The sequence below is a fragment of the Corvus brachyrhynchos genome, unplaced genomic scaffold (assembly GCF_000691975.1).
Source record: "Corvus brachyrhynchos isolate BGI_N302 unplaced genomic scaffold, ASM69197v1 scaffold408, whole genome shotgun sequence".
In the NCBI taxonomy this organism is placed as follows: Eukaryota; Metazoa; Chordata; class Aves; order Passeriformes; family Corvidae; genus Corvus; species Corvus brachyrhynchos.
The window spans coordinates 784,427-798,281 of record NW_008239759.1 but is presented as its reverse complement, the minus strand read 5'-3'; the positions used below and the strand labels follow the sequence as shown (position 1 = coordinate 798,281).

Here is a 13,855-nt window from a genome sequence, read left to right as displayed (position 1 = left end):
TGCTGAGATTTTGCAGCAGGAAATGATGATATTAAGCAACGGCACTTAGAAAGTACTGTATCCAAGGCCTTTTGGGATCCACCCTAAGGAGTCTGACTCGTTAAGCATCTTCATGTTTAGCAGACAGGAGACTGTACAAAGGAGATGCTGGGGACAAGAGGAAAGTGAGTAGGTCTCTCATCCTTGCTACAGCATCTATTATAAAACTATTGTGATACTTGCTGCATGAGGGAACTGCAAGACAGGCCTTCCCTCTGTAAACTATTAGGTGGATGTCATTATCTCTACATCCCAATAAATTAACTTGTAGAATAAGTAATTAAAGCAGAGAAATTTCATCATGAGTAACTTCAGAGAACCCAGGGGACAGATCACTACTGTAGTAAAGTATGGCTCAGGTCAATTAAGTGAAAGGAGAGGGCAGAAACTGAGTTGTTTTGGTGTTTCATGGGTCCTTCAACTACTGAGCAGTTATACAGATGGAAGGGCCATAGCTATCCTCTTCACTTTTTCAACGAAGGACTGATGTCAGGTAAGATTTGTAAAATCCAAAATGAAGACAGGAATTTCACTGCACCCAAGGTGGAAAAAACCCATGTCCAAGTGTTCATTTACAAACTAGTAACTTAGAATCCTTCTTGTTATGCCATTTTTGTGGCTCCTACTTCCCTTCATATGTTATACAGACACTCTACGAATCATGTTTGGAGGTTACGATCTCTACTAGTCTTTTGGGTACAGAACTCAGGTGCTGTAACCAACCAATAGAGAAAGATCTATTTTGTGCAGCTGCTCATGAAGATACTAGAAATGACTGTTGAAATGAACTGTGACTTAAGAATGTCACTGAACCCACCCTACAAAACCTCTTTCATATACACTCTCAAGACCCAGTGCTTCTTAGAAGCATGCTCCCTGGCTCTCTTCTCCCTTCACCCCTGCCTGGATGGGGTGGCCAAAAGATGATAACTACAGGACAACATGAACCACACACCCTGAGGGGTCACTAGCTGGGAATACTCACATGCAATTACAAAAATACTTCAGCTTTGAAGGCAACAGTCCCAGCAGTAAAGACTTATTACACAAAAGATGCAGAGTCAAACCCTTCCACACAAGCCTACAGATGTATTACTAACATTTATATGTCACGAAAACACAACCTTCACAACTCTATCCTTACGATTATATTTTTTAACTGTCTTTCTAAGCTGCATGGAAGAGACACATTTAAAAAAAAATTCTACAATTGGCATCAGAATCTTTAACATACTAAAAAGAATTGAGCCAAAGATGATATCACAAAGTCCCTTATGCTTAAGGGAAAATGTTAAATCAATTAGCAGCTGCCAGAATAAAGAAGCAACAATTTGATGTATAAGTTCCTTACAAAAATAACAAACTTTCCATGTTCTTCTCAAAGTGGTTATATTATGCAACAAGAAAACTGCACCATATTCTCAGCTCTTTAATGTTTCAAAAGCTTTATTAGCATACACACAGAAATTATAATCAAAGGATTGTACTCACTAGCCAGAACTTTGAAGAGTTTATAAACATACATGTACAGACTATGCCTTAGAGGGTTAATGTACTATTTTGAAGTATTGCAATAGGAGTTAGCTTTGGCACAGAATGTTCACACCCTCTGTAATAAATTCTTTTAACATACTTCATATTTCTTCCCATGTGAATGAATGTCCTTGGAAGAATTATCTACTAGATAAAAGCTGAAGATGAAATCTAAGTCTAGACTTATTTAAAGGGGGTAGACACTGATCTTATAATCTATGACACTGGCTGATTAATGAGCTGCTCATGATTGCTGCAGGCCTCTCCAAACTGCAGGAGCAAATGATACTATAGGACTGGGAGGAATGTGCTATCTGGATGCCACACCTTTGTTGAAACTTAAGAACTCACTTTGACTCCTACTACATTTATTCTAGCCTTGAACTACCACATGTACATGACCAGATATATGGTAACACACATGCACACCCTCACTACTTGCCTGCTACTTCTACAGCAGAATTCCTGTGCTACAGAACACATGGTAAGTATGCCCACTTGCAGCAGTCATGGTATGCGCTGTGCAGGGTCCACTGTTTTGCTTGTTGTGCTCTTGCACAAACAAATTCAAAACTTCCTGAAGCAGAATAGTAGTATGACATCCTGAGGTATTGATCTGGTCTTGCCTGACAGTCTGGATAATTTTATTTACATGTACACACACATATATGCACATATACATACATATGCATGCATATGACATGCCAGTATACACACACATATATTATAAAGCATAATGAACACATTGTGTAAACACAGCACATTCTGCATAACTACAGAAACTTCTATTCAACTCTGTTCCAAGCTTGAAATGGAACATGATTTAGATCTCTAATAAAAAAGGTATATTACCTAATCCTTAGTGATAACACAGTAATTTCTGATTACATCTTTCAAAGATCTTTTGGGAAAATTTTTTAAACTCTACTAACTTCGTTTATAAAATAACAATGTTCTTAAAGTGAAGACAACCCATACAAATTTTTAGAAGTGTTCCCTGCACATTCATGTCCAAGACTTGGAGGAAGAAAAAGCCAACAGAAAAAAAAAAAAGGACGAATAGAAAAAAAAGTCATTGTAATCCCACAAAGTAGACAACAGAAACTGTATTACCTTTAGCTGAAAACAACTCATCTTTTGGCTTATTTGCTTGCAATTTTTCTTTTTCTCATTTCTGGAGATAGATCTCTTTCTAAAAGTGTGCAGAAAAAGAACATCTTAACCACATCACCATGAACTTTATCACACCTCGAGTACACAGACTGCATCAGCTTCAGCAGACACTGAAGCCCTACAGCTTTTCAGCAGTGTCATTAGGTTCAAGAACATTCCACAAATGAGACATGAAAGCACATCTTATTCAATGCACACCACTCAAATGAACAATTATTTTTTAAGTACATTTTTAAAAATTGCAAATAAATCCCCTCTATAATCTCAGCAGACACCATTTCAGCAATTTTCTTGCATGAAAAAGTAGTAAGTAGACTATGCAGTGATAAATTAAGATTTCAATTACTCTTTTCACTTCTCATCTATCAGTTGGGTTTGGTATGTGAAGTGGCACTAGTGCCAAAACACCTTACTTTACTCCCTAAGTCTCCCAAAACCAGATTCCAAGTAGCATGATATTCTGCCCTCTCCTGTGGTAATCTCTTCAGCAACTGTGACTATGATTAAATGCATTAAAGAGCAATGACTAAGTAGAATATGAAGCAGCTGAGAATGATACATCCTGATGTTTACTATTCTAAATGCAGCTGGTTAAAAGCAGTTCTAGAAAAGCATTGATATGAATCTTGGTGTAGGACTATGACTAATTTCACATAGACTGACAGAATTTCAACAATAACTGGGCACCAACAACTGCAAATGTCATAAAAAGGTCCAATAGAAGACATCTCCAAGAGCACTTAACTGTATCATTACATAACCTTGGAATAAATAAAACACCTTTTTTTCATTACAGGTGAGCTACTCAAAAGCATTGAACTGACCAGAGCCATGCAGAAAAGCATGAAAACTTCATCCAGTAATTTAGTAAAACTACTAATAATGTGAGTTATTTCAGTAATCTTGAAAATACCAACAGTTTACTAGATTAACGGCTAAAATTATGTGTTATATAAAGTCACACATTAATTTCTGCATGAAACCCTCCAGGCAATTTAGTAAGTTGAACGTACAAATGCTGAGAAGTTATCAGCTGAAGGTAATGAACCTACCTGTGTTATAACTTTTCAATATCCAACTCTGTGAAGTGAAGAAGAGTTCACTATACACTTGAGCTCAGCAGCAACAGGAGAAAAAGCTGATGTGTAGGGACCATGAGACAGCCATTCAGAAAACCAGCGGAGGCCAGGGCTCACTCATCCATGAGGTATTGTGGAGAAAAGCTTGGCTTTACCAGGAACTGAAAGAGTTGTGCCTAAATGCTTGAAGGAGGATTTGCCAGATTATACCTTTCATAAGGAAAAGTCAGCCTCTACATGAGCATTTCTGTTACAAGTAACCCTCTTGTGGAAGCAGAGTTCTAAACTGCTATTTATTATGAGCACTGCAGCCATCATAACATGTCACTTAATAAACAAGACAGTAAGTGATTACCACATTTTTTGCTAAAATATTGTTTTTCCAGAACTACTTCAACATCACTCCAAAGTACCTTTAAAAATTTTCCTACTGATACTCACTTTGTAATAATATTCAAACTGTTGACTTCAAAGAAGGAACTCAAATTGCTATGATATGACACCATCTCCTCCTGAGAAAAGGAATGCAGAGACCACTGTGACAGCAAAATTATTTTCTGTGATCAAAACTACTAGTTAAAGGCATGAATCTACACAGTCATATGCCACAGTATTTAAAGTTATTAGATGTTTTTAAAAAGACATTCACAGAAACTATTTAATCAGTGTTTGGTAGAAAAAGAAGTAGCTCAATAACCAGACTGTATATCAAAGTTATGCAACAGAAACTCATCAGCATACACTTAATATTTTTTTTTCCTATTAACATAATTATTTCCTAGTCAGTAAAAATGAAAATGACATGTTAGCATTTCAAAAACACGAGAAAATGACCCTCTAGGCTTTATATGACTATCAAAACAAGTACCAGTACTTTATTTGCAAATTATTGTGCAAGAAATGATCGACTCAGCAAGTTTACCAGTCAACAAAGTGTGAGCTCTACCAGTTATAATCAATTTACATGTAATGATATGTCTAAATATGAATTTAAATGAGTTTTTGTCATTTCATGTTGATGAGCTGCTTTATCATCATAGAGATGGACAGTGACCATAGCTAATGTTGCAGAAACAGCAAAGCATGCACAAGTTTCATGAGCCAATGGTAACCCAGCATGAATAAATTTGTTTTCATGTAAAAAGACAGCCTTGGACTGCTAAGCCATATTTATTTTCCAATCAAATTAACAAAAATTCTTTCTATGAGTTATTTCCAGGCATTTGCTGTATATGCTGTGTCCACTGCAAATACACAGTATGAATCACAAGTTTTCTTACCTTGTAACCTAGCACATTTCTCTTTCAATGTATGAAAAGAACTCTGAGGCCACCACAAAATAAAGAACCTTTCAATATCATCCCAGTTGTATATAAATATACATTGATAAAATTTGCAAAAGGAATATTCTGGAGATTAAGATAATTCTAGGTTCTATTACAGCATATTAGACATATCCCTGCACAACATCTTTAATACAATCACCAAAAATTTAAAATAACTGGGGCAAGTGAAATAAAGTTCCTTCATAGCCGGCAGTGCTGATCAGATGATATGTTAGAAAATGCAAGACAGTGGCAGTTTTGATAAAATTTGCAAAAGGAATATTCTGGAGATTAAGATAATTCTAGGTTCTATTACAGCATATTAGACATATCCCTGCACAACATCTTTAATACAATCACCAAAAATTTAAAATAACTGGGGCAAGTGAAATAAAGTTCCTTCATAGCCGGCAGTGCTGATCAGATGATATGTTAGAAAATGCAAGACAGTGGCAGTTTTAACATACAAGAACGTATAATTAAATGCCTCAAAAATGTCTTCATTTAATAGAATTGAATTAATATAATGGCAACAACTTTATCAAAAGGACACCATTAAGTGCTAAAGTGAATTTAATTTTGCTTAGAATAGTGTAAGACAAACAAAGCTTAATATTTTCTAAATGATAATCCTTTTCATTTCCCCTAGCTTAATAATATAGATTCCAGTAGAATACTAAAGTATAATTTTTAGTGATATACAGAATCATTTTAATGCATATTTGGTACAATTTCTTATTTTTGGTGTTCAGTAGTTGCTTTTGTTTTGATAAAATGATACAGCAGATTTATGTTTAACATCACAGATACATTTTGTCTATGTAAAGAATTTACAGAGCTTTTTCAATTGTGGAATGGTATGTTTCATACACATGAAATTTTAAAAATGCTGCATGAACCTGTGACTTTGCCAATACGCAGATCAACCATCAGAAACAGTAATGAGCATGAGCTGACACACATTCCTATCTCGGCTTCGTACAGGCATGGACACATTCAAAATGTTGTAACATCTGTATGATTTGCTGTTACTTTGGTGATTGTGATATTCCAGGTGCAGATGGAAAGTGCACCTTAATGGTCCTCATAGAAGTACTTTTATCCCCCTGTATTTTAAAGGCATCAGATTCTTTTATTCTCCCTTGTAGCGAGGAGGTCTCTTCTCCTTAAATGCAAGAAGGCCTTCAATTCTATCTTTTGTTGGAATAGTCTGCAATGAGCAGAGGAACAAGTCATTATTGACACCAAAAAACAATACCAAGGAAAATATTTGCATACAAATCCTAGTTCTTCAATGCATCCAGGATGCATCAGAAAAATTATAACACAACAGAAAAATTAAAACTATTTAGTCAGATATAGGAATGTATCACACACTTCAAGGGCATGACATAAGGTTGATAAACAATTTAGGTAGAGAAGGAGCACCTTTTCTCCAAACAGATGAGTGCAAGAAATTCTCTAGGGTTTGTTTTTGAGGGTGGGGGGATTGCATCGTTTGAGTTTCTTGGGGTTTTTTTGGTTGGGTTCATTTTGGGTTTTTGGGAGGGAAGAAGGTTATTAATCTGATTACCAAATGTCTTAAATAAGCATATAATGCTGACGCTCCTATTTCCATCATAAAAAACTTGTCTCAAAGTCCACGAACATACACTCAGACACATCATTCCCATGTTTCACAGGCAAAGAGGTTTGTCTCAATTTTTTATTGGTTAGCACATATGCCATTAGTGGCACATGTCAGCTAAGTGTCCTTTGTGTTATTTCATGTTAAACCAAAACAAAGCAAAAGCAAGGCAGTCCTTGGACCAGCATGGTAGTGTATGACTGGCTAGGGGTATGGCTGGTACTGCATCACTACCTTCACCATAACAGTACTGGTAGGGGACATGTTATTGTCCTGAACTACACCGCCCTCCTTAAATTCCTTACAGATCAGACCAAGTAGATGGAAGGTTTAAATAAAATGCCAAAAAGTTTGCAGAAGAAATCACAGAGCCATTTCGAGATGAATTTCTGCATGTTTCATAACAGGTACCAACAAAGCCTGTTTTCTGTGTTTTTTCCATGTAATCATATTTACATACCTGAGCATAACAAGCTTCTTCAATTGCTAAACCTGTTACTAAGTCGACCTGGGGAAAAGAATACAATGGTTTTTAGAAGATTTTTTAAAAATTTATTAATTATTTCCTCACAGCTAACAGAAATACTGTGTTTGTATATGCCACATACTAAAATACTTCTGCAAAGTTCTTCTACACTATTTTAACATAGCAATGCTACACTGACGTGGTGAGAGTGGTTAGTATTTCTGCAACAGAATCCTGATTTGGTAATACAGCTAGCATGTAATATACTCAAAAAATGTCTGCTCTTTACTACAAGTCATCTGGTTAGGGAAAAACCATCAGTTACCTGCACATTTATAATAATTTCATTTACTACAGGGGAAAAGATGAACTGCAGGATTATTTAAAATTTTTTCTGAAACAACGTATCTTCAAAATGCCATACGAGAACAGTATGAACAAACTCAGCTTTAAAAAGGATTTAAAATAGAAGAAAAAAAAGAACCCAATGTCTATCCTACATCATCATCATCATCTATTTTTAACACATTTAGTTTCTTTGTGAGCCGCTCTGAACAGTTGAAAAGGCTGATTTTTGCCCTCACTATTTCTCCATCTGTCTTAAGCACCATATGCTGCAGGATTCACTAGCTCTCCACTTGACCACTGGAAGGACTATGGCTATGCATCACAAGCAATTTTCAAAGGGAGATAAGCTATAGGATAGGTTACCAAGGGAAGCCATGAAATCTGTGCCATGGAAGTTTTGTAACAACAGCTTGGATGACCATTTGGCTTGGTTGGTTTTGATACAATAGATCTTGTCTTGGGCCTCAAGACTGAACTAGAAATGAGCATTCAGAATCCATCTAATCCTATCATTCTTAATCCTATAAACACCATTATTTTGACCTTTAAATCCACTATATCTGGTAGCCAGATAACATAGCCTGTAGCATTTTGAACCTTGGGTATTGAACTAAATCTCGAATTCCACCATTACTTGCTGTGGAGACCTAACAAACATACTCTTCGTGCAATGGCATCTGAGTTTGGTTCTCAGGCCACCACTTACTGGTGTTATGCTTTGCTGAACTCAAATATATCACTAGTGGCTTTTGTGACTTTTAAGAAAAAAGGACAAATTAATCTTCTTGGATTCAGATGCTACACGTGATGTGATCCCTTTTCCTTGCACCAGATTGAGCTACCAGGTGGACTGGTGCAGAGCCTAACTTTAAGTATGACCAACTTGATGAACTCAGTCTTAGGATCTGTACACCTACAGTAAAATACATATCCAGATGGGATTTTAAATGAGCTTTAGAGCTAGGTCAATAGTGTACAAAATGGAGTGGCAATTAGAATTAAACATGAAATCAAGCTCCAGGTACACTTTTTATGCTAACCATTATTTAATTATTAAAAATAAATAATATGCCCTTCAGCTTTTAACTTTATTAGTTACTAAACACTGAGAGCTTGACAAACTTGACAGAGTATGACTTTGATCGTTTTTCCCACCTGAGATTTGAAACACAATTTGTTCATAGTAGTTTCTGTTTACTTTCTACTTAATTAGCAGAGTGCACTTCTGAGGTTACTAAGCCTTTTTACAGAAATCAGCATCTCAGGAGTCTGAGATACAAAAAATTTACATTTCATTCTCATTCTTTAGAAAGTTTTCACCAAATAGACTTCGAAAGACTATGACAAGCGAAAAACAGTTCTAGAAAAATAATTTTACCACAGTACAACTGCTGCCAACCTGACTTCTGGCCTACTCTCAAGGAAAGTACAGATCCTTACCTCCATTCCCTGATTGATAGCTAGTTTTGCCACTCTCATTGCTACGGGTCCCTAAAATGAGAGAAAAGGTTTATTCATATAGCATCAAAATCTGCAAGATTTGTAGTTGAAGAGTCTGCACATCAATATTCTTATATTTGGACCATCTAGACTTTGGATTTTCACTAAATTTATAGTATATAAGTCAGATAGTAGACATTTACATCCAAACTGATAGTTTGAATATTGAGAAAAAATAAAAGTATACTATTTTCAAAAGAACCTAATTAATGTATTTGGTTTATGTTTCAAAGGTGCTGAGTGCAACCACATTTGTTAAGCTTTATCAATTTCCTTCAAAACAAGGCTCAGAATGGCCACCTTAAGATACATCATTATAGGTCTTTTCAAGGTCAATCCTATGTCCCTACTATCACACAATGGAGACACATGAAAATATGTGATCATGAAATAAAATTAATTGAGGCAAGCTTCAAACCTACAGTACACTATTGCAAAGCCTGCACTGGTCAAGTGATGACACTCTCCTGGGAGTGACTGAGATCCCCAGTGAGCAGAGGGATTTCCACACTCTCTCCCAATGTGCTGCAGAACAGCAAGACATCTTTGGGAATCATCTCAGTCCTGTGCCTATCCTTCAGCATCAGCTTCTAGATTTTCAGGCCTGCTGGCCTGCTGATTTGGGAAAAGCCAAATGCTTATGAGGCAGTTCCAATAAGAAGTTGTAACCATAAATCAACCTTCCAGAACCACTGTATGTTAAAATTTTTACTGTACTTTTCATTTTTGTCTTTCAATAACCACCATTAAATGCCATACCTCAGATATGACATTTTACATTTCCAATGAAAAATTTTAGCTGTTACACTTGTGATCCAATAAAGTGGTTCACTAATTATTTTATTTTTCTGCTTCTTATGAATTTTCTACCTAGGACCTTTTGCTTCTCTTCTGAGGTGTTCAACAGCAACAAAGTAATCCACTACAATAATTGCTATACTAAAAAATAAAACCTGTAGACTATTTTTTTTTCTTGTTTAAAAGTTGAAAGCCAGAACACAAAATGAAAACACCGACCAGATCATGGCAAGATGAAGATTGATGGAGGTTTCTTCTTCTCTATGAAATAATCGACAAACACCATTCAATACAAGAGAGAAAACTTCTGATTGCTTGCCACATAACTAGCATGGCTTTTTGATACATAATTTTGTGACAGTTCTCTTTAATAAAGCTGTTTCTTTTTCAGTCTTCTTATTTGGTAAAAACTAAAAACCAAAATCAAAGTTATTTGTTATACCTGAGGTAAGAATTCTTTCGCCAAAGCTAGTGCTCTTCTGTATGCAGCATCCCCTGCTTCATTCTGTTCTACCACATGGCTAATCAATCCTATTGATTTTGCTTCCTCACCATCTACGATGCGTGCAGAGAAGATTAGTTCTTTTGCCAATGACACTCCAATTGTGCGAGGTAATCTTTGTGTCCCGCCTAGAGTTTGTAAAAAGAGAAAATGCAACAATTAGTTTCCCATGTATCTATACCACAAATGTAGATTCCTTGTTCATTTCAAGTACTTTCATTTTAAATTCCATAAACAATTACATAAACATACAGAAATTCAACTAGTACAAAGGCATTATTAAATACCTTCTTCAGTTTTTCAGACTACATCTAAATTGAAATCAATTGCCCTGTTTCTTAGAAAGACATGTAAATAACTGAAAAGAGGTACTATTAATAGAGATTCTGTTCTATTACAGAGAAGTTACCTTACTCATATCAGCCAAAAGCCCAACAAAAACTACTTGACAGTAATTAACTTATCCAAACCCTCTGCTTCTTTTCAACACTATATATTTTTATGATATAAGTCACCACTTTCAAAGAACTATACTTAAAAATAATATATACCTTAACAAGACTGTAGTCCATTCTAATACTTGCACCTTAGGGACCATATTTATATGTAAACTAAACTAAAACCACTACTAGGCAAGGTCTCTAAGAAGCCATGGCTGTGTCTTGTCTTACTCCTGCATTATTGTTGCAACCTTAAAGCACGATTACAAAAGCTAGGGAAGAACAATGGCAGGTTCAGATCAGCAGAGAAAGGCATTTAACTTTATAACAGTTAGCTGTCCTTAGCACATTAAAAACTTCTTTGACTTAGCAGCATTTTCAGAAGGTCATTAAGCGGTAACTACATTAACCAGACAAGAAGATTGCTTAGCTGGACTAACAATTAACTTTTGAGAACTAATAAACAACGAGAATGTAGGAATAATCATTATCAAAATGGAAGAGGTAGATTCAAATCACAGAAGCACGTTTATGAATTAAAACAATGGAAATGGCCTTTATCCAGGAGAAAGGTTTTGAAAATCACAAGGTCTACCATTTTAATATGGATCTGAAACAAATACTCAATTTATACAAACAGTCTGAAAGCAAAAATTTCTTTCCAAATATTTATTTCTGCAAGAGCATGCTAATATATTAAAATATAAATATATATATATTATATATATATTCATATAAAAATACATGTATATATGCAAGAGGAATATTTATAGGAGTTGTTCATAACACTGTGCAAATGTGTGCCCGACTAACAAAATATATTAATTTCTACTAAATAATGGTAGATTAAGCCACCAGTATTTTATTCAAGCCATTCAGTTCTCTTACTGATGTTTCCTGAAAATACTTCCAATACATTTCTGAGATAAATAAACTGACAGCAAACAAATTAAAAGCTTTTGTGATTTAATGATTCAGCTTTCTACTACTCTTTTTTTCCAAACCACAAGCCTCAGTACTACTATATTCCTTTCCAAAAAACCAGATCTGCCTTTAAACACCTTATATAATACAAAATTGCAGAAGGTTTGTTTCTGCCTTATGCCTGTCCAGAATATTAGAAGATGATGATCTATAACAAAAACAGATATATTTTCCAGGCAAAAACTGGAAGAATGAAAGAAATTATTACAACAATTCAAATAAAATTTATAGAACAAAAACATTAGTAAAAACAAATAATGTGATGTTTTCTATGATCCTACAATGCTTGAGAGGATTTTAGCAAGACTGTCCTAATGGTCAAGGGCAACAGGCAACAGCAAGAGGAATTCCTATTCAGTACATTCTGCTAATTCTGCTAATTTTCTAAAGCTAAACCAGTGATAGTGCTAGGGGTAAAATTTTGCTAACAGCACAATTTAGAGACATTTTTCTGAAAGGGGCAAGGGATGCTCATACACCAAAGTAACCCCACACCATAACCCAAAAAACAGTACAAACCCTGAAGTATAAGCCTTCCCTTCAGCCTTGGCTTGCCTCACTAGTGACATTCATGGAGAATGACTAAAGCTCTATCTATCAAATTTAAACCAGACCTACATGCCAGAAAAATGTGAGCTGTGTTTTCAAGAAACTCACCGCTTCTGATACTGAGCTGTACCATCACCACAAACATACATTTATTGCATTTTTTATTTAAATATTGAACATCTTTTAATTTCTCACCCAAATAACCTGTCACACTAATCAACATCTATTCTTGCACACATTTTATGCACACATTGGAACATAAAAAATGTCTACCTTATTCTCCTTAGGAATATTTTAGTCACAAATTATTCCTTTCACCACAGCCATGGAATCCAGAAATGCATCCAGTTTGGCTTTTGATTAAAGAAACCTATTTGTCTAAATCGTAAGATCTGAAACCATACAAGGCTGAATTTACTGACTCTTCATCTGCTTCTTTCTTGCACGTATTCCTAATATTTTTCTTTACTTAATTATCTGCCCCTTCCTTTACTGCTTTATCTCTTCTATTACTGCTTTACCAGGAAATGCTGAAAACAAAGTTTCATTGAGCAACAATATTTCATAACTTTGACCAAACAATGGATATGTTTAAGCATGAAATAGTGTTTATAGATTAAAAAAACCTGTTCTTGTCAGTGTCTTACACAATAATGATTAAAGAGCAAAAAAAAGCAGACTATAGTTGTTTGGCTGCCTCCTACACTGAGAAGCCATTAAGCAGAGGAGCATACTCTTTGATTAATATTTACAGAACAGAAGCCAACAGTTCACTGCATCAATTATATATATTCAGTAGTAGGGGTAAGATATATGCACACACAAAAGCTGTAAGACCAAATTAATCAAACACAAACAACACACTAAAATACATCCAACACACCAAAGTTGCATCCATTTATGAAGAAAAGATAGAGTACACTGCAGATAGATGCTCTGTTTTGGTAATACACAAAGAACACATAATATCTGCCAACTATAATCAGAAATAAAGGAAGTAACACCCGGTCTTCAAAGACGTTACTTAACCAAGGCATTTCATCTAAATTTAGTGCAGAATTTGATGCGAGAATAGTTGTTTCATCTTCACAAATTTAATGACATGTTATTTCAAGGACTAGTGATCTGGTATTACTCATTGTGTTGATAAAAGTGTTTAACACACAGTTGCAATGGTAATGTGTTCTTACCTGAAATGGTATATACTCAATGTCGTAATACTTGTAAATAGCATTTTTAGATGACACTAATTAATATTTAAAGTTTGTTTACAGTGAAAAGACACAGTTAACAAAAGACTGCTAATTTCTGGTACAAAAACTGTTAAACAGTATTTTTTACAATTTAACAAATAGTTGATTTTGCATGAATATTTATTTACTGTCAGTAATTCATCAATTACAAAATATGTACACAACTGGTTTGAATTAAGGGAATTACGTGATAAATGCCCAAGAGTATATCCAACAAGATGAAGCAACGAGCTTACTGG

At 35.1% G+C, this 13,855-nt stretch overlaps 1 protein-coding gene and 1 long non-coding RNA gene across 6 annotated transcripts in view; both read right to left on the bottom strand.

Annotated features, from left to right (window-relative positions):
* LOC108448750 overlaps positions 1–5,405 on the bottom strand; it is a 33,078-nt gene extending 27,673 nt beyond the window's left edge. For 4 of the 5 annotated variants that reach the window (XR_001864761.1, XR_001864760.1, XR_001864762.1 and 1 more), the window contains exon 1: positions 2,686–5,405. This is a non-coding gene — a long non-coding RNA (uncharacterized LOC108448750). The remainder of the gene's footprint in view (positions 1–2,685) is intronic. The other variant, XR_001864763.1, reaches the window with a different exon arrangement.
* Positions 5,406–5,704: 299 nt separating this feature from the next.
* The window catches only part of AUH (AU RNA binding methylglutaconyl-CoA hydratase), a 103,857-nt gene continuing 95,706 nt past the window's right edge, over positions 5,705–13,855 (bottom strand). Inside the window, exons 7-10 of the mRNA XM_017742729.1 lie at positions 10,331–10,518; positions 9,031–9,081; positions 7,237–7,284; positions 5,705–6,359 (exon numbers count right to left, since the gene is read on the bottom strand). Of these exons, the coding sequence (XP_017598218.1) occupies positions 6,282–6,359; positions 7,237–7,284; positions 9,031–9,081; positions 10,331–10,518 (365 nt within the window). The 3' untranslated portion in view covers positions 5,705–6,281. The remainder of the gene's footprint in view (positions 6,360–7,236; positions 7,285–9,030; positions 9,082–10,330; positions 10,519–13,855) is intronic.